The sequence below is a fragment of the Calonectris borealis genome, chromosome 28, assembly GCF_964195595.1.
Source record: "Calonectris borealis chromosome 28, bCalBor7.hap1.2, whole genome shotgun sequence".
NCBI classification, from domain to species: Eukaryota; Metazoa; Chordata; class Aves; order Procellariiformes; family Procellariidae; genus Calonectris; species Calonectris borealis.
The window spans coordinates 4594858-4619106 of NC_134339.1; the positions used below are offsets into that span (position 1 = coordinate 4594858).

Here is a 24249-nt window from a genome sequence, read left to right on the forward strand (position 1 = left end):
GAAATACTTGGTATAGAGAAATGTTTAAAAATGCCCTGGCCTGCGGGGTCCTGGCAGCAGCGGGACCCTGCCCTCTCCTCCGGCAGGCGGTGCAGGAATAGATGGTACCCGGACTGTTACTCTCAGGAGGGCAACGGGATAACGGAAGCTCCCTCAAAGACCAGCCTGTGTTCAACAGTTGGCCAGCCCAACCCAAACGGAGAAACTAAACGAGATGGAGAAAGGGAGAGCGCTCTGCGCCTCTGCCTGCAGCCCTGCCTGACCTCGGGGTGCGCGCAGGCAGGGCAGCAGCGGTGCGGCAGGGTGCCAAGCCGGGGCAGGGGTGGGGGTTTCGGGTTACCTGGTACCCCCAGCCGGGCTGGGGTCTCTTCTCCTCCCACCGTTTAACGCGCTGCTGCTCCGGCTCCAGGGCTGGTCTCGCTGGGTTTCCGAGGGCCTGTGTGCCCCAGTTTCCCAGCGCTCCCTTTTTCCCTCGCCCCAGAAATCTCTCCCGCATCCTCCGCTCCTCGCCCCGAGGAGAGGGCAGGGCTGGTGTGGGGGGGCGAGGGGGGACCAGCGGCCCCCTATGCCCCGGGGAGAGGGCTCTGCCCGACCTCCGTGGCTGTCTGCGGGGAGCCAGCCCTGGGGACAGCAAAGCTCAGGGCTGTCCCCAGCCAACACGGGGGTCTCGTCCCCGCTGCAGCGGGGGGGACGGTGCCCTTGGTCCCGGAGGGCGTCCCCCTGCCTGCGCTGGGCCATCGGCAGCACCTCGGCTCCCGCGCTGGCAGCGCAGGTGAGCGGAGCAGCAGATAAAGCCTTTGCCCTCTCCTGCCCTTATTGCTGTATAAAATGGCTTGATTCACAGACCAAAACAAATTACATGACGTTGGAAAGAGACGGGGGGGCGAAAAAAACAACCTGACGTTTTCTACAGCCCAAGGCCTTGGGGAGAGAGGGGTGCGCAGACCCCCCCTGACCGCCCGGGCCTGGACCAGGCACAGTGATGGGGCGGCCGCCCGGGCGTCCCCCCGGCTCCCGGCAGCCCCCCGCCTCTCCCCGGCTTGCTTTGGAAATGGTTGGTGGCTGGCGGGCAGAGAGCAGAGCTGGTGGCGAGGGGCAGGAGGGAGCTGGCAGGGCTGGATGTCCCCAGCCAGGTCACCCGTGGGCACCGTGTTGGGGTGCCACCGCCCTGGCCTGGCCCCTAAAGCGAAGCAGCACCGAGCAGAGCCGCTGAAAAGCGAGGAGCAGCCGCGTCGCAGCCCCCTCCCCGCACAGCCGGAGCGAGGACGGCGGCTGTTAAAGCACTAAGACTAGACCCAGCGACGGCAAAACCTTCGCCCCGGCAGAAGCGAAGCTGCTCCCACCCCCCCACCCTGCCCTTGCGGAGAGCTCGCGTTTTCCCCCCCCCCAGCCCCGGTCCTTCTCCCGGGCTCCGGCGTGACCTCCGTCTGCGAGTGCCTTATTGCGAAATAATTCCACGAAATAAGAAAGGGGAGAGGGGAAGGGACCATCCCGGCTCGCGTTGCAGTTGCCGGGGCCGCTGCCCACACCCGGCCGGGCTCTGCGGACCGCGGCACCGGTGCCAGCTCTCGCCTCCGCCGCCTCGAGCCGTCAGACGAAGAAGGGGAGAGAGTCCCTTGCCTTGGGTTTTGTTTCAGTTTTAGTGCAAGAAATGCTGCCCGTGCGTGGGAATCCAGGTGGCTGGCGCTCGCCGCTCACCCCCCTCCCTCCCGGCCGTCCAGGTTTTGGGCAGGAAAACATCCCGGTGCTGGGAAGGAATCCACGCGGAGGCTGCCGGGAGCGGGACGGAGCGGGGCACGGCCCCGGTGCCGGCGGGACCCCGGGCGATGGCTGTACGGCAGAGGCTGTAGGCACGGGTGAATCGGGCTCCTCTCGCCGCCGCTCCCTCGAGTGCCGCAGTCTCGTCCCTCCGCGATCGGAGACTTGGTGCCCAGCCCGGCGGGCTGGTCCTGGTGGATCTGGCAGCACCGAATTCCCCTGCGTCTCCTCGGGCTGGACCACGGCATCTCCCCGTGCCGACTCCTGCGGAGGTGGTGGCCGGGATCCCGGGCTCACGGTGCAGAGCCGGACCGGGGCATCTCCCACTCGTGAGCCTGCGGAGGGGCGCAGGAGGGAAACCTGTCGGGATGCTCCATCCGAGGCTGCGGCCAGACCCTGCTGCTGCTCGCACCGCCGGCGCTTTGCTCAGCTGTCCCTGGTGCAGGATGCGGCCGGACCCCCGCCGGAGCTGGGGCCGGGGTGGCGGCGGGTCCCAGCGGAGGGGCTGGAGGGACGCGAGGGGACGCGGCAGAGGGGGACGGTGCAGAGCGAGGGGCCAGCGCCAGCACCCGGCGGGCTCAGCCCAGCCCTGCGCTCCCTGCGGCGGGGACGGCGAGGGGAGGCGAGAGGGTGACCGTGTCCGCGGCTGCCTGGAGAAGGGAGCGGGCAGCCCAGCTCGCTCCCGCTCCCCCAAAAAGTCCGGTTAAAGTTTATAGCCCCCACTCTCCTCCTCCGCCCGGCTCTCCGGCTCCTCTCGGCCCCCCTCCTCCGGCGCCCCGTTGAGATGGGACTTGCTGGGGACCGGCCGCTCGCCCGTGTCCGCCGAGGAGCCGGGCCGGGGCTGGGGGGAGGCGGTGGCCACGGCGCCGTTGCCCCCGGCCCCTTCGGACTTGCCAAAGTTGAAGAGCTTGCCGGGATTGAATGGCTTGGTGGGCGACTGGACCTTCTCTGTCCCCGCGTCCCGCTTAGTCTCAGGGGATTTCAGGAACTTGAAGCTGAGGAAGCCGGGGAGTTTGTTCTCGCTGCCGGTGGGGGACTGGGGGGACCTGGCGGTGGCCGTGCTGCCGGCCCCGGCCCCCCCGGAGAGGAACTTGCCCTGCAAAGGGATGATCTGCTTCAGCTTCATCACGTTGTTGGTGGCCAGGAGGGAGCTGGGTCTCTTGGGCTTGTCGGAGCCGTGCGAGGTGCCCCCGGAGCCCTTCCCTTTGCTCTGGCTCTTCTCATGGGCCGGGTCCTGCCCGGCGGCCTCGGGCTTGGCCTCGTCGCGGCTGGACTCGCGCTCCTTGCGGGCCTGGTACTCGGCGTGCCGCTGCCGCTCCTCTTCCTCCCGCTTGCGCCGCTGCTGCTGCTGGAAGTGGTGCTGCGCCTGCCGCTCGTGCTTCTGCCAACGGGGAGCACGTCAGCCCCGGGGACACCTCGGGGAGCCCACTCGCCCCGGGGACAGGGGGTCCCAGCTCCGTGCTCGGCCCCAGGGAGGGTCCCACCCCGCCATCACCTACCTTGAAGGCCTCGCGGCGCTGGTACTCCAGCTTGGCCATCTCCTCGGCCACCCAGGCGGGGATGTCGGGGATGGCCACTTGGATGATGTACTTCAGGAACAGGGCGAAGTGCTGCGGGGGGAACGCAGGTCCGGCTGAGCATCCCCACCCCGGCCCCGTGGGCATGGCGAACCCCTCCCAAAATGCACCCTGCAAGGGATGGGGGGCCAGAGAGACCCTCCGATAACAGCCGGGGGGGATTCTGGGCCCCATCGCATTGCTCGGCAGCACCCACAGCCTGCAGGGAGCTGCCTGGGGTTGCAGCAAGGATTTAGGGCTGAGACCCCATCCGCGGAGGGGGCCCTTGGCTGTCTGAGCCAAGACAACACCTTGTCCCACCCCGGGAGACCCTACAATAACAACCGGCCACGGAGCGGGCGGCGGGTGCAAGCCCCGGGCGCGAGCACCGTACCTCCAGCACCACCACGGAGATGATGGCTCCCTCGGGGCTGAGCCAGGGGAAGAGGCGCTGGAGCTGCCCGCACTGGGCGATCAGGTAGCAGTTGACCACGATGGCCAGGACGCCCATGGCCTCCATCACCTTCTGCAAGAGCGATGGTGCCGGGGATGAGCCCCCGACCAGCTGGGACCCCCGCCAGGCCCCCCCCGCCCCCCAGCCCACCTGCCACTGCCCGATGCTCTCGACCCGCTGGCCGAAGGGACGCTGGAGCCCCGTGCACAGCTTGAAGGCGTCGCTCCGGATCTCGATGATGTTGTTCACCAGGGCGCACATGGCGGCCAGGGGGAAGGCGGAGGAGAAGAGCACCACGTAGCCGAACTGGATGAACATCTCCTGGTAGTCCTGGAAGGTGTCCTGGGGAGGAAGAGGAGAAGGAAAAGCACGTTGCGATGGGGCTGGAGGGGGGTTACGCCGCACCCCACCAGCCCCGTGCCCCTCCTGGGGCTGCTCACCTCGTACTTCTTCATGCAGCTCTCCACCTCCGCCTGCGTCAGCTGCGTGGAGTAGTCCTCCTCCGGCGGGTCGATCCACGACGCCCGGTTGCGCCTCCGCCCTTCCTCCTCACCCTCCTCCTCCTCCCGGCTTTCAGCCGCCCGCCTCCTCCGGCCGGCCCGCGGGACCACCGCCGGCTCTGTCGCCTTGACCGGGCTGCCAGGGGGACCTTCGGCCTCCTCCTCATCCTCGCACAGCTCGAAGACGGACGCGGGGTCCATGCCCTTCTCCACCATGGTGGGGCTGCCCTCCTCGAGGAAGCTCTCGTCCTCGGGGCCGCCGGGCTCCCCGCCGCGCCGCTCCGCCTTCTCGATGAAGCTCACCTTCTTCAGCTTCAACCCGCAATCCAGGGCGCTCTCCTCCTCCGAGTCCGACTCACGCCGCTCTTCCTCCTCCTCCTCTTCCTCCGGCACCCCGCAGCCCCCGTTCAGACACTTCTTCTCCCCCCGCGACCCCTCGGGGGGGACGGGGGGACGGTGGCGGGGGACGAGCAGGCGGAGGACGGCGTGGGCGAGCTGGCGGAGGCTGCGGAGGCTGAGGTCCCCCCGGCGCAGCCGGCGGTAGAGGTGGGGCTGCGACACCTCCCTGACGTTCTGCAGGAACTGGCGGGTGATGAGCAGCGTGGCCAGCATCTGCGCGGGGACACGGGGCGCACGCTGTCACCCGGGGAGGGGGGACAGCAGCCGGGGTGTGGGGGGGGGTGTCCCTGCATCCCCATCGCCTGCCCCCGCGGGGTCCCTGCTCCTTTCCGCGGCCGTGACGGCAGAGCGGGACACCCAAGCCTGGTGTCCCCCCCCCCTCCTGTGACCCCCCATTGGTGACAACTGATGGGATGGGACCTCAGCGGCGCTGGCGGCGCGTGTGCCACCGCCAGCCGGAGCAGAGTCGGGGCTGGGGACGCCCGTCTCGCTCCCGGGGGCAGTGGGGGTCCCGGGGTGGGGTGCGAGGGGTGGGGTGTGGGGGGATGCCCGGCCCCCCCCTCCCCGCTCCTACTTTGGATACTCCCAGTCTCCAGCAAAAGCCCAGGAGGCCCTTAAAGAAGATGAGAGAGAGGTGGAGGTGGAGGAGGATGAAGGGAAGGAGAGCCTCTTTGAGCTGACGCACGAGGCTTTGGGAGAGAGAGAAGATGAGCAGGAGCTGCGGAAGGGACAGAAGAACAGACAGACAGACAGACAGAGAGAGACCGTGAGCAGGAGCAGGAGCTGGGGACCCGGCGCAGCCTCCGGCCGGGAGCGCAGCAGCCAGGGACCGCGGCGGGGGCATGCGGGGACACCGGCCCCCCGGGAGGGCGCGGAGGGGGGGACGGTGGCAGGGTGGGTCGAGGACATCCGTCTGTCCGTCCGGGCGATGCCGGGGGGGCTCAGGCCAGCCCCGCCGCCCCCGGGCACGGCCCCTCACCTCCTTCAGCCGCTCCATGTCTTTGAGGTAGAAACCGATGTAGAAAAGACTCAGGTATGAATTTACAAACTGAAACTGCGGGAGAGGGGGGGGTGAGTGCGGGGTGGCTGCCGGGACCCCCCCGGTCCCCTCTGTGCCCCCCCGGGCTGCCCGGCCCTCTCTCACCAGGACGATTTTGATGATGAGGTGTTTCTCGTAGGCACTCTGCAGGCGGTAGTTCTCTGCAAAGCAAAGGAGGGGGGGTCAGGGTGGGGCTCGGGGGGGTCCCAGCACCCAGCCCTGCCAGGAGCACCCCCGGGTGCCGCCCCCACGCACCCATGTCGTTCAGCCAGTACGCGATCTTCTTGTAAACCTCGTCGCAGGCGGTGACGATGACGGCCAGGACGATTTTAGGGAGGAAACGGAGGATCCGGGGCAGCTCCTGGATGCTCAGCACAAACTCCTGCAGGGACGGGGACAGGGACGGGGACAGGGACGGGGTCAGCGCGGAGGGGGCTGGCAGCCCGGCGCGGGCGGGATGAGGACCCACCTGGAGCTGGAAGCAGCCCAGCATGAGGAGGAAGACGAAGGAGAGGCAGGCGAGGCAGACGGGGAGGCTGACCAGGCACTGGAAGAGCAGGCGCTTCCACGGCGGGTAGTAAAACTCCTCCGTGCTGGTCACGGGGCTGATTCTCTTAATGCCCTAACGGGGAGGGGGACGGCAGCGTGTGACCCTCCCCACGGTGGGGAGCCCCACGGGATCCCTCCGTGACCCCAGCGCTGGTGGGACCCAGCGCAGACCCACTCGGGGTGCAGGGGTGGGGGGTGTCGCGAAGGTGCCAGTCCTCTGCACCGAGCCCGGGTGGCTCATGGGGGTCGGGGGGAGCTCAGCCGGACCCCAGCCCCAGGGACCCCCCCAGGGCTCACCCTGAACTGGGGCCGGGGCTCCTCGATGGACTCGGCCGGGGTGTCCAGCGTCCCCCACTTGTAAGCGAACTCGGCCCCACGGCGCTTCCACTCCTCGAGGAAGAGGGTGGCCCAGATGACGTTGAAGATGGCGAAGACCACGCAGCAGATGTCCTGGCTGGTCTGCAGGGCGGATGGCACCAACTGCACCGGGGTCGGTCCCCTCCCGGCCCCGACGGCCCCCCGCAGCCCTGGGGAGCCCCAGCCCCACCACCGTGGGCTCGGGAGCCTCCCAGCTCCCAGCAATTGCAGTATTAAAGCATGATAGGGAAAGCCCGGAGCAAGGAGGGATGGACCCCCCCGCCGTGGCCCCCAAATGCGGGATATACCCCATTTCCCGACCCCTCTCACCTGGTCGCTCTCGGTGAAGGTGTAGAGGATGGAGCCGAAGACGGCGGGGTACACCATGGCCGAGGTGTAGAAGCCCAGCCAGGCGAAGTACATGGCGATTTTCACCCCGAAATAATCACAGATCTCATCTGCGGGGGTCGAGGGGGGCGTGAGCGGGGCTGGGACCCCCAGACCCCCCCCCACGCCACCCCCTTGACACCTCACCGAGCGGCTGGGCCTCGCAGACCGCCTGCACCCAGGACTTCATGAGCCTCTTGAGGATCCTCTGCTCGTGCAGGGGGAAGACCTGCTGGATGACGCCGCGGGCCGCCAGCTCCGGGACTGCGCCGCGGGGTACGGGGTGAGGGGTGGGCTGCGGGGACGCTGCCAGCCCACCCCGGCCCCCCCATGCGTGTCCCCAGATGGCCCTGGCACGGTGGGGTTTGGGGCAGGGACAACAGGGAGGACAAGTTTGGGGTGACCGTGGCGCATCGGGGCTCTGTGCCCAATCCTGGCACTGCCCGGCCACAGCACGGCACAGCCACCGCGCGCCCACCGCCCTGTCCGGCACACAGCCCTGGGGACGGGGACACGGGGTGACAGAGGACCCTCGCTGGGCTTGTGTCCCCCAGGGCCACCACGGCACGGCTTGGGCACAGGCTGGGCAGAGGGAGCGGGACAGTGGGGTGGCGGTGCCGTGCCGTGCCGCGCCGTGCCGCGCCGTGCCGCGCCGTGCCGTGCCGTGCCGCGCTGTGCCGCGCCGTGCCGCGCTGTGCCGCGCCGTGCCGCGCCGTGCCGCGCCGTACTCACTGATGGGCTGCCCCTCGAGGAAGTGGATGTTGTGCAGCGACTCGCCCTGCTTGGCGCGCAGGTTCTCCAGCCAGTACCTGATGATGTTTTGCCGTTCCTGCGGCACCGCAGCGGGGTTGAGCCCAGGGCGATGGTCCCACTGCCCGGCCCCCAGCCCCTCTCCCGCCACATCCACATCCCCAGCCCCTGTCCTGTCCCCTCCCCGGACCCGCCTTGTCCCCAGCTTGGGGGATGGCTGGGTTGGTCCCCAGCTGGGCTGGGGTTCCCCATCCCCTTCTTCACCCGGGGAGGGAGAGAGGACCTGCCTTCCCTGCCCCATGTCCCTGCATCCCTGCCCCGCATCCCTGCCCTGCATCCCCACATGCCCGCATCCCTGCATCCGCGCATCCCTGCATCTCTGCCCTGCATCCCTCCGCATCTCACCTGAGAGGTGAAGAAGTAAAGCTCGTTCTCAATGTTCTCGTAGATGTAATCCTCCTCGCAGGAGAAGCTCCTCATGCCCCCGCCGAATTCGGCTTTCACCGGTTTTCGCAGCCCGATCTCATCGGCCCCACGCAGCAAACTGCGGGGAGAGGGGACGCAGCTGGGGACCCGGCTAGGGACGCAGTGGGGGACACGGTGGGGGCTGGGGACGCGGCCGGGACCCTACCTCTCATAGGTGGCGGTGACAAAGAAGGCGTAGACGCGGGTGTGCTTGTGGTGCCGGACCTGGACGATGAGCTCGGGGATGCCGAGGCGGATGTGGTTCAGGAGCCAGAGCAGCGTGTGGTCGTCGGTGGTGTCTGGATGGTGCCGGTCAGCACCGCGGCGGGGACCCCGGTGTCCACGTCTCCCAGCACAGCCCGTCCCGGTCCCCATCCCTCCCACGTCCCCCGTCCCCACTGCAGCTCCGTGCCACCATCCCGGTGCTCCAAACCGGCACCGTTAGCCCCAGCCCCCGCCCCGGGTACCCCGGGCATCTCCCTACCCGGGAAGGTCATGAGCACATCGCAGTTCTCCGTGGGCACCGTCTTCATCCAGGCCTTGTGGGACATGATGTAGCGCCCGGCCTGGAGCAGCCGCTTCCCGAAGAGCTTATCTGCCGGAGGGAGGGAGGGATGGAGGGAGGGAGAGAGGGGGTGAGCAGCCGCGGGACCCCACGGGGCACCCCCCCACCCTCAGCACTGGGAACCGGACCCCGAAGCACCAACGACTCAACTGCCGGCGCACGGGATGGGTGCGGGGACCCTCGGCGTGTCCCCGGCGGTGGCTGTCCCCAGCAGTGGCCATGGCAGCAGGTCATGGCCCCGCTCCTGGTGACGCTGGCCCCGGCTCGGGTTTCTCCTCCGGCAGCTCAGGGTGCCCAAAAAGGCCCCGACAGCTGCCGGGGAGGAGCTGGCGACGCCTCCTGGCACCCCTGGGGTGCCGGCTGCTGCAGGGTGCCCCGGGGTGCCCCCGGGCAGCCCCCCCCACCGCTCACCTCTGCCCGCAGCCCCTCGGCGGGGCCGGGATCCGGCAGGGCCGCGGCTCCGGGAGATGGGAAACGGCAGGAAAAATGGGGAGGGCGAAAAAGCAGCCGGTCTCCATGGAAACCCGGGGAGGCCCCGCGCCGCCGCGGTGAGGTGGGATGGGGACGGTCCCCAGGGTCCCCTTGCCACCCTCCGGTGGGGGCCAGCGCAGGGACACAGCCCCTGTCCTGCTGTGGGGTGCCCACGCCGCGAGGACACGTGGTCCCCGTGCCCGACGTCCCCATCGCGCCTCTCGGGGCAAACGGGGACCGGGCGCATCCCAAAACGCTGCCCGGAGCTGGCAGGGTGGGCAGGATGAGGGTCCCTGAGAGTGCCGGGGGGGGGCCCCCTGCAGGACCCCATTTCTCCCTGCCCCACACCGGCAGCGTGCCCAGCCACTTCCCTGCCTCAGTTTCCCCTCCTAAGCCAGTGTGGCAGAGCCAGGATGGGGCGGGTGGATGCAATGCCCAGGGGACGTCACGGCCTCTCCGGCTGCCCCAGGGCTGGGAAGGTCCCAGGGCTCCGGAAACGCTGCTCGCACCGGGACCTGCCGGCCCCGAAAAACAGGAAACACCAAACCTGCTCCGGCAGCTCATCCCAGGGGATGCACCTCGGCTCCGGACACCCCCGGACCCCCCTGGGCTGGGGGAGCAGAGCAGGCCCCCCCCGCCAGCTAGGCTGAGACCCAACAAACTCATCGCCTGAGCCGCCGTCGGGAAGGGGCCGCGGCGCCGGGCTGTGAAAGGCCGCCCTGTCCTGGCACCGTGGGCGAAAGCCGGGGACGGCGCCAGGCTGCCAGCCAGCCGCCCCCGGAGCGGGGCCGATCCTGCACCCCGGGGCACATCCCGCACCTCGGGTCCAGCGCTGCCGGGGTGCTGGGGTGGGCACCCGGTGCTGGCGGCAGTGGCTCGGCCGCGCTGGCCGGGCAGCTCGCCGACACCGGCAGGGTGAGCTCACCCACCCTGAATTATTTACACCCTGCCGGTGTAACCCAGCCGGCAGCGTGGGGCGGGGGCACCGCGGGGGCCCGGCCGGCGGGCACGGCCGGGCAGCGGCGAAAGCAGCCGGCGAAGCCTGCACACGCGTGTGCGCCAGCACGCAAACCGGGGCGATGCCAGGGGGGTGCGCAAGGTGGGTGCCCACCCCGAGGCCTCGGCTCTGGGTGCAGGAGGGTTTTTCCTGCCCAAGGTCAAGGGAAAAGACGTGGCTGAGCCGCAGAGGGGTCCCCAGCGCCGCTCCTGCCCCCCCCACCCTGGCTGGGCATGGGGGGCCGGACCCCACCTTCGCCCTGCTCCGACCATGGGGTCCCTCTCGCCCCGCTGCCAGCGAGAGCGGCCCCCCAGCCCCCTCCCAGCACCCGGTGCCATCACCAAACCAGCACACGGGGTCTGCCGACGGACCGCGGGGATGGAGCCCCGCAGCATCCCAGCCCACGCCCGAGACCTGCGTCCCCCCTTCCCCGCTCATCCCAGCGGCCACCCGCTCCCCCGGCACGCCGGGGCCGTGCCGCTCACCTTGGCTCTGCCGGGATAAGGTCACGGGAGCTGCAGCGTGCCGGGGACGGGCACGTCGCTGCCCCACCGCCGAGCGGAGCCCGCGGCTGCCGGGGAAGGAGGCATTTGGGGGAGCGGTGATGCCGCCTGCCACGGGCGGCCGCGTCCCGGGTGGGGGGGGGACACACACAAAAGTGGGTCACCCTCCCGCAGGCAGGAGTCCCTCTCGGCTGCGCGGCGGGCAGCAGGCCCTGCCTGCACTGCCTTGCCCTGCGGACCCCAACCCGCCCCGGCCATGGCCATGGGGACGTCACCTGCTCCTGGGGCCACGCGGGGGGGACCCCAACCCCAGCTTGGGGACCCCAACCCAAAGCCCCTGCCCTGCACCCACTGCCCAGCTCTGCCCCAGCCCGGCCCCGGGGGACACGGAGCCAGTCTGGGGGTGCGTGGGCCTGTCCTGGCGGGGGGGGGCAAAAGGACCTTCTCGGGGGGCTGCACGGCCCGGAGGTGACACGGGGGGAGCGTGGACACAATGCTGGGGAGGTCACTGGCACCTCGGAGACACAGAGCTGTGCGTGGGGAGCACGGGGGGGGCGACCAGTCCCGCGCGGGGGAATGAACAGCCCCGATCCCCGGAGGACCACAGACCCCTGTGGGGGCGCAGGGACGGGACCCCGAAGTGGGGCACGGAGCTGTCCTGGGGGGAGCACGGAGCCGTCCCGGGGGGTGCTCATTGCCCCACCGGGGCCACGGACCCCCCCCACGCGTCGCCCGGGAGCCGCATCCCGGCCGAGCCCCGCCGACATCCGCAGCGGAGCCGCAGGGAGCGGCCCCCCCACCGCCGCCCCGCAGCCGCCGCCCGCAGCCCCGACCCGACCCCGGCGGCGGGGGCCGCCCCCGCCCGGTGCCACCTTACCCAGGACGCCGGTTGGGGCCACCGGTTCCACTCGCTCCTCGCCGGCCGGGGCCCGCCGGGGCCGGTCGCCGTCCTGCGCTGCCACGGGCGGCTCGGGCATGGTGCGGGGCTCGGCGGCGGCTCGGCGGCGGGGGCCGGTGCATGGGGGCCGCCGCGGCTCCGGGCTCGGGGCCGGGGCCGGGGCCGGTGCCGCCGCCGCCGCCGGGCGGGAGGAGGGACAAAGGCGGCGGAGCGGAGCGCCGCGCTCCCGGCCCCTTTAATTGTCTGGTTGGCCGCCGTCTCCTCAGCGCCGGTCGCACCGGCCACGCGTGTCCGGCCGCGCCCCGTGGGGTGGTCCTGCGGGGAGCGGGGCGGCGGCGGCTCCCCCCCACCCCGCCGGGAGGGGCACGGAGCATCCCGGTGGCCGGCCCTGCCCCGACCCCAGCATCTCCCCCCGCCCCGCCCGCCTCCCCGGGGCTGCCCCACGTCGCCAGCATCCCCCCCCTCGGGACTGTTCCACGTCGCCAGCATCCCCCGCCCGAGACTGGCCCATGTCCCCAGCATCCCCCCCCGAGACTGGCCCATGTCCCCAGCATCCCCCCCCGAGACTGTCCCACGTCCCCAGCATCTCCCCCCCTGCCCCACCCGGGCTGCCCCTTGCATCCCCAACCCCCCTCTGCCCTGCTTGGCCCCGGGGCTGTCCGGCATCCCCCCCATCCCCCCCACCCCCCGTGTCCCCCCGTGCCCCCCCGTGTCCCCCCGCCCCGGCACGGCGCCCAGCCCCGTGGGTCAGGCTGTTCCCTGGAGCGCCCGGGGCGGGGGGGGGGCAGGCCGGTAACCCGACCGGGGCTGCACGCTGCCTCTCTGACCTTTCGGGAACCCTCCTCTGCCCCCCACCCCACAGCCCGGCCCCGGTCACTCGGGGGGACCCCCACCCAGCCCCCCCACAAGGTCTTGGGACCCTGCACCCACCCTGTGAGCCCCCCTGGCAGCACAGGCGTTGGGGTGGGGGGTACCCCTGTGCCAGGTCCCCCCCAGCTCCGTGCACGCCCACGGCTATTTTGGGGCAGGGGCTGGGTGCCAGCGCTGAGGAACGGTGCCACGAGGAGCCGTCCCCTCCTCTGGCATCTGTGCTTCGGCAGCTGGAGGGGGGGGGGACAGGCTGGCACGTCTCCCAGGCCAGGCCTGGCCACTGTCCCTGTCTTGGCTGGGAATGGGGTGCCCCCCCCCACCCTGCCCAGGGGGTCCGAAGCCCCACTAGACCCTCCTGGGACCCCCGTGGGCTGGGTCCAGCTGCCTGGTGGGGAGGGGAAGGCTGAGCCGTGCAGAACTGGGGGGTGAAGGGGGGGGCACAAGGAAAAGCTTCTGCACCCCGGGAGGGGGGGGTGTCCAGGCTGGCCTGGTCACCTGGGGTCTGCCCCGGGGCCTTGCAGGAACGTGCAGGGCTGTGCGTGTGGGGTGCGTGCACCCAGGGACCCCAAAGCCCCCGGGGAGACACCCCCCCCAGCCCCAGAGCAGATGCTCTCTGCTGCAGCTCCTCCTCTGCGTTCCCGTTCCTCATCCCCAGCCCACAGAGCATGGGGGGGTTGGGGGGTTTGGGGGTGCCCGCAGGGATTTAGCACAGGAGGTGACATTGAGGGGTCTCCAGCATCCTGGGGATTCCAGCATCCCTGCCTGCATCCCTGCCTGCATCCCTGCCTGCATCCCGGCCATGCTGCTGCTCGCTCCTCCCTGCTCCAGCGCCTTTGTCTGCATGGCTGTCCCCCCCTGTCCCCCCCCCGCCACCGCAGCGGCCCGCAGCCCTCCCCAGGCCCCAGCCGACCCCAAACCTCTCCAAACTGAGCCAAGAATTTGGGGACCGTGAGGGGAGACCCCCCCAGAGCAGGGGGCACCCCATTGTCCTGGCTGCCTACACCCCAACCCCTGTGCACCAGCTGGTGGCCCCCCCAAGCCTTGGGCCCTGAGCAGGGATGGGGACAGGGATGGGGACAGGGATGGGGTCCCCCAGCCCCGGGCAGGGATGGGGAGCGGGACGGGGACCGGGTACCGCGCCGTGATGTCACTTGGGGAAAATTTCTATGGTTCACGGAGCGGCGGGGCCGCGGGCGGCTGCGGGCCCCTCCCGGCACACACGGCAGGGGCGGCATGCGGGACCCCCCACCCTGCAGCCCAGGGGTCAGCCCCGGCCCCCGCTGGGGGGGTGAGACCTCCGGGACGTGGTGGGGGTTCCCCGTGGAAGAGCAGCTCCAGCTTGGCTGGGTGCGGAGCCGGGGCTCAGCCGCCTTGGGCCTTGGGGGTGCTCAGCGCAGGGACCCCCCCGGGGTGAGCAGAGGTCCCCGAAAAGCCCAAGCGCTCCTGGACAGCCTGCGTCAGAGTGGGGGCAAGGGAACCCCCACCCCCGAGGGACGGGGACACCAGTGGGTGCAGAGGGGACGGTAGGACAGGGACCGAGCAACGGTGGGCTCCCCTGCTCCAGACACGGGGACCCCCCCCAGCTCAGGGTCCTGCGGTGCTGGGGCTTATTTTTAGGGTGCAACCGGGGGTCGTGGGTGTCTGACTCCCGCGCGGCCCCAAACCCGCAGGGCGGCCCCGCAATACCTGGGGGACCGCCGGGGGGGCCCCGCTGCACCCCTATACCCTGCACCCCGCGGGGGCAGCACCCGGGGGGCAAGCGGGCGTGCAGTGCCTCGGAGGGACCGGGGGGGGGGCGGCTGCAGCCAGGCAGCCCTGCCCGCCCGGCGGGAACAGGCAGAGACCCCCGGGGGGACGGGCAGGGACCCCGCGGCCGCCCCGGGCAGCGCCGCGCCCCGCGCCGGGCGGAAGCCATCGGCTCCTGCACAGCTTCAGACGGAGCGGCGCCATGGCTGGCGGCTGGCCAATCAGAAACGGAATCGGCGGCATGAAGCCCGCCCCTCGCTGGTGAGCTGGCCAATCGGCGCGCGCGGGTGGGTGGGACGAGGCGCCTGCGCTGAGGCCGCCGCGGGGTGCGGAGTGCGGGCGGCGGGGGCTCATGGCGCTGCGGAGGGCGCTGAGCGCGGCGGGACGCAGGTGGGGGCACCCCGGGGTGGGGGGCACCCCGGGGTGGGGGGCACCCCGGGGTGGGGGGACCCTGGGGAGGGGGTGCGCGGGAGGGGGTGCGCCTGGGGCTGGAGGTGCCCCGGTGCAGGGGTGGTGCGTGGGGAAGGGGTGCACCTGGGGAGGGGGTGCGTGGAGAGGGGGAGCACCTGGAGGTGGGGGTGCACGGAGAGGGGGTGTACCCCTATAGTACCCCTGTAGGGGGGGCGCGCAGGGTAAAGGGGGTGCACCCTGGTGCCTTTAGGGGGTGTGGGTTGGGGATGCACCCCAAAGCAGAGGGGTGTGCACGGGGGTGGGGGTGCACGGGGGTGGGGGTGCACGGAGGGGGGTGTACATTCAGGAGAGGGGGGCTGCGGGGGTAAAGGGGTGCACCCCTGCGCCCTGCCTGCCTGTCCCGGGCCTGGCAGGGTGCCCGGGGAGGGGTTGCAACCTGGGGTGGGGGGCCGCAGAAGGAAAGGGTGCACCTCAGCATCTTGGGGGAGCATAGGGAGGGGTCTGCACCCCAGGGCCTTTGGTATGTGGGGTGCACGGGGAGAGGTCCGGGGGGTGCATGGGGGTTGTGCATCCCTGCACCCTCTCTGCCCCATCTGGGGGGTGCGGATAGGGGACCCCCACCCCTACATCCCCCCTCCGCTCTGCCTGCCCCATCGCAGGTGGGCGCAGCGCCTGTGCTCCGCGGCGCGGGGGGACACCATCTTCGCCGTCTCCTCGGGACACGGGCGGTGCGGGGTGGCCGTCATCCGCACCAGCGGGCCGGGCAGCCGCGGGGCCCTGCAGAGCCTCACCGGGCGCCCCGAGCTGCCCCCGCCCCGCATCCTGGCCCTGCGGCGCATCCGTGACCCCGCCACCGCCGAGCCCCTGGACCGCGGCCTCGTCGTCTGGTTCCCAGGTGGGGTTGGCATCAGGTCTGGGTGCTCGGGGGCGGTCTGGGTGCTTGGTGGGGGTCTCGGTGCCCGGCACAGGGCACCGTGAAGCCAGCTAAGTGCGGATGCCAACGGGGATGGTCCCGGCTCAACGCTGGCCCCTTTGCACCGATCCTATATAGCTGCAGCACAGCTGCTAGTGGGGGGTCTCTCCTGAGCCCCCCAAAAGGCGCTGTGGGTTCGAAGCATGCACAGGAGGGGAAGGGAGGGGGTGTGCCGGATCTGGCCGGGGCTGAGCTCGCGGCAGTGGGCTCAGCCGGTGCCCGTCCAAGCTGTGTCCTGGTTCTGCAGGTCCCCGGAGCTTCACCGGGGAGGACTGCGCCGAGCTGCACGTGCATGGCGGGCCGGCGGTGGTGAGCGGGGTGCTGCGGGCGCTGGGTGAGGCTCCCCCCATTCCTCCTCCCCCCCTCCCCCCGGGTGCTGCCGGAGGGTGCCCCCAGCTCGGGGAGGGGGGCTCACCCCGGGGCTGGCAGGGCGCCTGCCCGGGCTGCGTCCCGCCGAGCCCGGGGAGTTCACGCGCCGAGCCTTCCGCCGCGGGAAGCTGGACCTGACGGCGGCCGAGGGGCTGGGGGACCTGATCCGGGCGGAGACGGAGGCCCAGCGGCGGCAGGCGCTGCGGCAGATGGAGGGTGAGCTGGGCCGGCTCTACCAGCGCTGGAGCGAGACCCTCACCCAGGTAAGGGTGGCGGGGTGCAGGCTTGGATCTGGCCAGCCGGGTTCCTCCGCTGGCACGTGGTGGCTGGGGGACGCGGGTCCGGGCTGTCCCTGCTGACCCCCTCCTGATCCCCAGGCTCTCGCCCACCTTGAAGCCTATATCGACTTCAGTGAGGATGACAACGTGGAGGAAGAGGTCTTGTCCCAAGGTGAGGGCTGGCAGGATGGCGGGGGGGCTGGGACACCCCATCCTTGCTGTCCCCCCCACCCTGCCACGTCCCCCTGCTCTCCCCCCGCAGTGGATGCCACCGTGCGGGCGCTGGAGCAGGAGATCGGTGCCCACCTGCGGGACGGGCGCCGCGGGGAGCTGCTCCGTGGGGGGGTCCGCGCCGTCATCGCCGGCCCCCCCAACGTGGGGAAGAGCAGCCTGCTCAACCTGCTGTGTGAGTGGGGCGCGGGGGGGCTGCTCGCAGCCTGGACGAGCTTCCCCCTCCCTGGGGACGGCAGCCACTGTCCCCGACACTGCAAGGGCAGGGGGGTCCCCAGCATTGTCCCCTGTGTCCTGTTGTCCCCCCCCAGGCCAGCGTCCGGCAGCCATCGTGTCACCGGTGGCGGGGACGACGCGGGACGTGGTGGAGGTGGCCCTGAACGTCGGCGGTTACCCCCTGGTGCTGAGTGACACGGCCGGGCTCCGCGATGCCACCGACCCCGTCGAGCAGGAGGGGGTCAGCCGCGCGCGGGACCGGTGAGGCTGGGGGGGGGCCGGGCTGGGGGTACCCCCCCACCACAGGGGCTGGGATGGCTGGGAGGTGGCAGGATGCGGCCCCTTGCCCTACCCTGCTGCCTCCCCCCAGGCTGCGGCAAGCGGACCTGGTGCTGGCCGTGCTGGACGCCGCGGCGGTGCCCACCGAGCCGGCCGGGCTGGGGGCTGCCCTGGGGTCCCTGCTGCCCCCCGCCACCCCCTGCATCCTGGTTCTCAACAAGGCCGACCTGCTGCGGGGGGGCGGGGGGGCCCTGCGTGACGCCTGTGCCCGAGGGGACCCCCTGCCCCCCGCCACCCTCCTCTCCTGCAAGACGGGCGAGGGGCTCAACCACCTCCTGGAGCTGCTGGCACGGCAGCTGGCGCGGCTGTGAGTGCGGGGGGCACGGCGGGGGACACACCGGGCACCCCGTCCCGGCGTGGGGGGGTGCTCCAGGCTGGTTTTCCCCCCCCTCCCAGGTGCGGAGACCCCCTGGCAGGCTCGCCCAGCCTGACGCAGAGCCGGCACAGCCTCCACCTGGGTGACTGCGCGGCGGCGCTGGCACGCTACGGCCGGGAGCGCCGGCGGGACCTGGGGCTGGCGGCCGAGCGGCTGCGGTTGGCGCGACGGCACCTGGGCCGGATCACCGGCCACGTGGGTGCCGAGGACGTCCTTGACATCATCTTTAGGGACTTCTGCGTTGGCAAGTGAGGGGCGCAGCTGGGGGGGGTCCCCCGGCTGTGGTGCCACCAGCATCAAGGACCGCGGGACGGGAGCTCTTGGCCCCGTGCTGGTATTAAACCCTGGTGCCTTCGGCGGCTCTGGCATCCTTCCCCCTCCCTGGTCCCCGGTGCCGCGGGGCTCGGTGTCCCTGTGCCGGGTTGCGATGTTTTTCTGGCCGGGGTGAGCGTGTCCCGAGCCCCAGACACGGAAAAAACCACTGGGAGAGGCCCCGTTTCCTGGCCAGGAGGACAAACAAGGAGCCGGAGCGGCTGGAAGGGAAAAGCCACCCCGGGCTTCCCCCCTGGGGCATCCCCCCCCCGCGCCATGGCGTGAGGGACGCAGGGCTCGGCATCCCGGGGGGGTCCATCCTGGCTCCCCAAGTGCACCCCCAGCCCCGGTGACACAGCGTGGGGGTCTTGGGGGGCCCCCCAGGGCACAGCCCCAGCCTGGGGAGCCATGGGATCTCCCCAGCTCTTGCACCCACTTGGCAGCTTTGGGCTCTGCAGCCCCAAAGGTGGGGGCTCCCCGAGGACCCCCTGCTCTCCTCCCCCCCCCGACTGGGGCTCCCAGGCTCCGGAAGCGCCTGGTGCTCCAGGATTATTTATAGTGGAGCTCCAGGAAATCCTCTGGCAGGGAGCAGGTCCCCCCGGGTCTCCCCGGTTCCCAAGCTGGGTTGCGCGGGGGCGGCAGGCGCAGCCGGGACCGTGGTCCCCAGGGGAGTCCCTCCGTCACCCCAATCCCACCCTGGCACCCTGCGCTTCCAGGGGTTGGGCAGGGACGGGAAGACCCGGCGGCGTCCCCGTCCTCGGTGGCGGGAGCGTGTGGCTGCATATCCCAGGTGGGATGCGGCTCCGGGGACCCGAATGGGACTTGGGGGACCCGAATGGGACCTGGGGGTGCCGGCTGGGGATGGAGATGGCGACGGGGACGTGCCGGGAACGCTGCGTGCCGCCGATGAGGGGCTGGCAGGGGCTGGCGTGCGGGCAGCCCGGCGGGCAGGAAAGGCTCCTTCAACAGGAAGGAGCGGGAAGCGGGGCCGTAAATCAGCGAGCGGCAGCCGGCGATTAATCACCGCGTTCGGCGCGTCCTGCGCTGCGCCCCGGCCCCACGCCCCGGCTTCCCGCTCGCTCGGCCTTGCGCGCTTCCCGGGTTTGCCGGCGTTTGCCCCAAAAGGGCAACGTGAAGCCAGGATGGGATGTTCCCGCTCCCCATCCCGGTCGTGGCCTCTGCACCCCCCCATAGGCATCCAGGCACACGTGCAGCGAGCTGTGTCGGTGCTCAGGGCCGGTTGTATTTATCGCTGCCAACCGCCCCGTCTCCAAGCGTACAGGTACATGCGCGGGGGAGGCGAGGGTGCGGGAGGGGACGAGCTTGGGGAAGGGGACAGGGGAGGGTGGCCCTGGCCCCCACCATGCTGGTGGCCCCCCCCCGGGGCAGGGGGAAGATGGCGGCGGTGTCAGCCACTCGCTCCTGGTCAGGGTTTGCCATCCATGCCGCGGGAAGCACCTCCTGGGCTTGTCCTCGAGCCCCTCGCCGCCGTTCTCCGTGCGCCGCTCGGCCGTTAGCCGCTGCGGAGAGGGCAGGATCAGGCCCCCGGTGCCCCCAGCCCCCTCCGCCCCCCCATCCCCGTGGGCTCCCGCGCCGGCCCCCCTCACCTGGGGTTCTTCAGGGTGGACGTGTACTGCTCCATGATCTTCTGCACCGACCGCTGGATCTCCTCCGCGTTGATTTTGCCTGGTGGGACGGAGCAGCGGGACCTGAGCCGGGCTGGGTGCTGGGGGGGACGGTGGCCCCCAGCGTGACGGGGGGACTGGTCCCACAGCAAGCCCCCCCCCCAGGACTCACCCATATTCCCGAAGATGCCCTGGTTCCTCAGAGCATCCGCGTAGGAGCCCGTGCTGGCAAAGGGTCCCGGCCGCCCACCAGCTCCCGGCAATCGCGAGCCGGTGATGTCGAAGAAGGCGTCCATCTGCGGAGGAGAGCGGGTGGTGGCGGTCAGCGCTGGCACCGCTGCCCCCTCGGCACAGCACCTCCGGGTGAAGGGGGCCTGAGGGTGCTGCAGCGGCTTGTCCCTGCCCGGGGTGCACCCGCGGCTGTGCAAAAGTGTGTTCGCAAAAGAAAGATGCGTGTGCAAAAGTGCATGTGCAAAAGTGCATGTGCAAAAGTGCATGTGCAAAAGAAGCATGTACGTGCCCGGCCTCGTGTGCTCCCACGGAGGGTGCCCGGGGACGTCCCCATACAGCTCCTCACCTTGGAGCCCATGCAGATGTTGAGCTGCTCCCTGAAGTGCCCAGCCTGTGCGGCGGCTTTGCTCTTCTCCTCCAGCTCCTTGCTGAGCTGCTCCTTCTCCACCAGCAGCTTCTTCTTCTCCTCCTGGCCGCCCTTGACCTGTTTCTCGATGTCCTGCAGCCGCTTCTCCAACTCCTGCTTCTCCCCGGAGCAGTTGATGCGACACTGGAGCAGGTTCCCGTCGCAGACGCTTTTCCCCACGTATTTGGTCTCCCGTTCCTGCTGCCAGAGGAAAAGCCCCTCCGTCCGCTGCGTCAGCCAGCTGAGCTGGTCGTGGACTGCGCTGCAGCTGTGCGGGCTGAGCATCTTGATGCGCTGGAAGGAGTAGCTCATGTCGGACCTCAAGGAATCGCACTCGTGCTTTAGCAGCTCCAGGTTGGTTTTGGTGGACTCGCAGACGGTCCTGGTGGTGAGCAGGTCCCGCTGGCAGCTCTCCTGCTCCTGGGTGGCTTTGCTCAGGGTGGCACCCGCTTTGCGGCAGTTTTCCTCCAGCTCCTTCTTGGCCAAGGCTGTTTGGTCCAGTTGGCTCCGCAGCAGCGCCTTGTCGGCTGCGGGGGGGGGGGCATGGAGTTGGGGTGCATGGCTCCCCCGCCAACTCCCACCCCACATCTCTGGGTGACACCCCTGCCCAGCTCGGGGAGGGGGCAGACCCCCTGCACAGGCTGCGGGGGGGCCCCGAGGGGTGCTGGGGGTTCCCAGGGGGCTGGGAGAGGGGAGCCCAGGGTGGGGGGCAGCCGGGGGGCGGGTGTCCCTTACCACTGCAGCTGGCGTTGATGAGGCTGATGGTCATGTGGCACTCGTCCAGCTTCGTCTTCTGGTAGAAGATGATCTTCATCATCTCCTGCAGCTGAGGTGGGGGGAGGAAGAGGAGGGGTCAGAGTGTCCCGCAAGGACCCCCCTGCCATCGCCTCGCTCCCCCCGGGTGGTGGTGAGAGCGCCGGGGGCTGGCGTGGGCAGGGGGCTGGGGAGGAAGAGGAGGGGGGCTGTGAGATTGGAACCCCCTCAGCTGCCTCCAGGATGCCAGGGCTGAGACCCCCCCGGGGCTGGGGGGGGGCACATCGGCTCTGCCCCCCCGCACCCTCTCGTCCTCCCCGCTGAAGCTTGCGGGGCTGAAGCGACGTCCCGGCTCCTTGCAGCCCCCCAGCACCCATGGGTGGGTTGCTGCCCCCAGTCCCCGGGGAGGGGGGCTCACCTTGGGGATGGCGTTGGGAGCCTGGGTGCTATTGCACTTATCCAGGTCCCGTTGCACCTTCTGGGCGAGAGCCTGCAGCCCTTGCTTCTCCTTGAGGGTGGCGTTGAGGGTGCGCGTCAGGTTGATGTTCCTCCCGCTGAGGGTGATGATCTTGTTGTAACGATCCTGCAGCTGCTCCTCCAGCAGCCGGAGGTGCGTGTCGGTGCCCGCCTGCGCGTTGCCGTACACCATGAACAGCACCAGCCCCAGGATGATGAGGAATTGGATGAGGGAGGTGAAGAGGAAGATGTACTTCACGTAAAACCCGCAGTCCCGCTTGGGCATCGCCTCCTTGGCCTCCAGACCAAACTTGGCCATGGCGTAGCTGCTCTTCTCCATCCCGCCGACGCTCTGCGCACCCCACCCCGCGGCAGCTCCTTTCAACGGGGCCGCGCCGGGGCGGAGCTCGCTCCCACCGCCGTGTTTATATTGCTCTGTTTAATATTTCCTTCTGCTGGGCTCTTTCCTGCCTCTCCGGATGCCTCGGACCCGCCGGGTTATCACGATGCAGCTTCTGTTTGCAGGAGGACTATTGTTCCCGGTTGCTGACGGACGGGGGCGAAGCCTGGCACCCTGCTCCCCCTCCCTGTGCCAGGGTCCCGCGCTCCCCTGGGACTGGCTCTCACCTCGGAATAGCCCCCGGCACGGCGGGCACTGGGGGTGCCCGGGCAGTGAGCCCCCGGGGGCAGGCAGGGGGAGCTGCGGCTGCCGGCGCTCGCTGGTGGGGTGATGGAGGAGGATCCCACCGCCTGCACCGGGCACCCCGGGTTGGTCCTGGCGCCATGTCCTCGTGGTGGCACGCGAGTCACCGCCGGACCCTGCCGCTCACCGGGTCGGTAGCCTGCAGGGACTGATGCTCCACTGCTCTCCTGCACCTTGCAGGCAGCTCGTGGGCAGGGGAAGGATGCGCCAGGCCCTGGCTTGCAGGTAGGGTGGCAGTGGGCTGGGGTGGGTGATGTGGGGCCGTGGGATGAAGCCACCAGTGGGAACCTGCGGCTGCAGCGCCCATGGGTGCTGTCACCCCGCAGAGCCACCGTCCTGCGCCAGGGCTCTGTTCCCCAGCTGGGCCATCTCTGCTGGGCAGAGAGCAGCCGGTGGAGGGGAGCAAGGGGCAAACCCAGACCTCTCCGTGCCCACCTGCGGGACCACCGGGTCCCCAGGCTGCCGAGGAAGCCCCGGCCGAGCACGTGGAGCACAGGTGGCCCTGGCCCTGTGCGAGGACGGCCACCCATGCCAGCATCACTGCCACGGCGGCTCAGCCCAGCTGGGCATGGATGGAAAGAGCCGTGGGTTTGCAGCCATCTCCCCCGTCTTGCTCCAGGTCTGGGGTCCCCTGGGCCCCGTGCTGGGCTGAGGGATGAGCCTGGGGGTAAGGGCTGGCTTGGGGACAGGCTGGGGACATGGAGGGGGCTCCTCAGTGCAGGGAAAAGGGGTGGCATCGGGTGTGGGGATGGTGCCCATCCAACCCTCAGCACCAGTGCCCACAGACTGGGCTGCAGGACTGGGCTGCGGGTCTGGGCTGAGCCGGACCATGTTCGGATCGCCACCCTGCCCCCATCCGAGGGAGCCCTGGGCTGTGGTGGAGGGGCCGGCTGCACCCAGACCCCCCCCAGCTCTGCAGGATGCCCAGCCCGGGCTGGGGGGGCTGACTGGGGGGGCCGAGGTGTGGGGCCGCGCCGGGCGCTGACCCCGAGCCGCTCGCTGTTTCCTGCCTTCTGGCTGCGCCGCGGTCCCTGGGGACCGGGAAGTGTCTGCGATGGCCGGGATGGTGTCGGTCCTTGAATCCATTCTCAGCTACTGCCGTTTCCTTCCTGAGCTGCAAATAACGGTGAGTCACCCCCCGGGCCCCCCTGGCCCCGCTGTGGGGACGCTGCCGGGGCTCTGCCGGACCCCGGGACCCCGATGTGCCGGTGGCTTTGCTGGTCAGATGCTCCCCCTGGCAGCCCACCCCAAGGGCTCCCCGAAGCCTCCCGGGGTCACGGGGGATCCCGACAGGGTGTCCACCCCCCCTGCCCCGTGCTGCAGACCCTGCCGCTGTCCCACTTTCCAATTAGCCTCCCGGTTATAATTAATCCTTCCCATGCCGAGGGCTGGTGCTGCGTTGAGGTGGGGCCATGGGAATGGCTCTGCCCGGTTCCCCTCCCTGTCCCAAGCTGCTGCAGGGCTGGGGTCCCCACTTCAGGACTGCCAGGTTTGGGGTGCGGGAATGGGGCTGGTTCCCCCCCGCCATGGGCTCCACGGCCTGGGGAGCCCCAACACGACCGGGGGCCGCCCCGCAGAGGCACTTCCACCTGGAAAGCCGCCTGCCAGCACCTTCCCCGGCCCCCCGAGCCGGGGGGGCACGGGGGGCACGGGGGGCGATCCCCCCGGGCAGTGCAGGCGGGAGGAGGCCGGATGCCTGCGTGCGGCCTGCCTGCCCTCTGCACAGGATACCGCGGCGGCGGCAGCAGGAAAATCTGCAACTTTCCTGGAAACCTTCTTCAAAGCGGATCAAAGATGCTGGGAAGCGACTGCAAAACAGCAGCAGCTGCTGATCCCTGTCCCCCCTCCCTGCCTCGGTCCCCCCATCCCTGGCTGGACCCCCCCGGAGTGCCTGCGGGGTCCCTGGCAGAGCCGGGTCCTGCCCTGGCAGCCGCCGGGCACCGCGGTGGCAGAGCCCGGTTAAAGCCCTGGGGGGTGTGTGATGCCCGAGCAGGGTTGGGGGGACGGCTGGGCTCGGGGGGGGACGGCTGGGCTCGGGGGGGACGGCTGGGTTTGCGGGGGGACGGCTGGGTTTGCGGGGGGATGGCTGGGTTTGCGGGGGGATGGCTGGGCTCGGTGGGAACAAGGGGACAGCCGGGCTGGTGGCACAAGGAGACGTCCCTGTGGGCAGAGCAGCCTTTATTGCCCAAACGCCTGCCCAGTCTTCCCAGTTTCTGGAGCGCGCTGGGAACATGGTGTTAAACCCCGGAGCTGATTAAAGAGCAGTCGGTGGGGAAACCGTCACTTGGTTGAGCTAAAACTGCCCA

The 24249-nt window shown here is 70.7% G+C and overlaps 3 protein-coding genes across 5 annotated transcripts; 1 reads left to right on the plus strand and 2 right to left on the minus strand.

Moving 5' to 3' along the window:
• Positions 1-2279: 2279 nt before the first annotated feature.
• On the minus strand, positions 2280-11727 carry ANO8 (anoctamin 8). Its single transcript, XM_075175590.1, has 18 exons — positions 11628-11727; positions 8699-8809; positions 8381-8513; positions 8155-8293; positions 7732-7828; positions 7147-7263; positions 6943-7070; positions 6553-6714; positions 6176-6328; positions 5962-6088; positions 5812-5867; positions 5647-5721; positions 5242-5385; positions 4209-4880; positions 3919-4110; positions 3709-3840; positions 3258-3368; positions 2280-3139 (listed from the first exon to the last, which is right to left on the minus strand). Exons 1-18 carry the CDS (start codon positions 11725-11727, stop codon positions 2462-2464), a joined length of 3327 nt encoding a protein of 1108 aa, XP_075031691.1. The 3' UTR covers positions 2280-2461.
• Positions 11728-14570: 2843 nt separating this feature from the next.
• On the plus strand, positions 14571-17825 carry GTPBP3 (GTP binding protein 3, mitochondrial). 3 transcript variants are annotated; one of them, XM_075175627.1, is made up of 9 exons: positions 14571-14654; positions 15335-15570; positions 15896-15982; positions 16078-16280; positions 16395-16467; positions 16558-16701; positions 16838-17003; positions 17113-17388; positions 17478-17825. In XM_075175627.1, the coding sequence occupies exons 1-9, from the start codon at positions 14617-14619 to the stop codon at positions 17707-17709; spliced, it is 1455 nt and encodes a 484-aa protein (XP_075031728.1). In that variant the 5' UTR covers positions 14571-14616; the 3' UTR covers positions 17710-17825. The 3 variants fall into 3 exon arrangements, with proteins under 3 accessions (XP_075031728.1, XP_075031727.1, XP_075031729.1); XM_075175626.1 differs by having other exon boundaries at positions 16395-16701; XM_075175628.1 differs by lacking the exon at positions 16558-16701.
• Positions 17826-18990: 1165 nt separating this feature from the next.
• Positions 18991-21664, minus strand: PLVAP (plasmalemma vesicle associated protein). Its single transcript, XM_075175639.1, has 6 exons — positions 21203-21664; positions 20767-20857; positions 19972-20558; positions 19567-19690; positions 19377-19455; positions 18991-19289 (listed from the first exon to the last, which is right to left on the minus strand). Exons 1-6 carry the CDS (start codon positions 21578-21580, stop codon positions 19283-19285), a joined length of 1266 nt encoding a protein of 421 aa, XP_075031740.1. The 5' UTR covers positions 21581-21664; the 3' UTR covers positions 18991-19282.
• Between the last annotated feature and the right edge of the window lie 2585 nt (positions 21665-24249).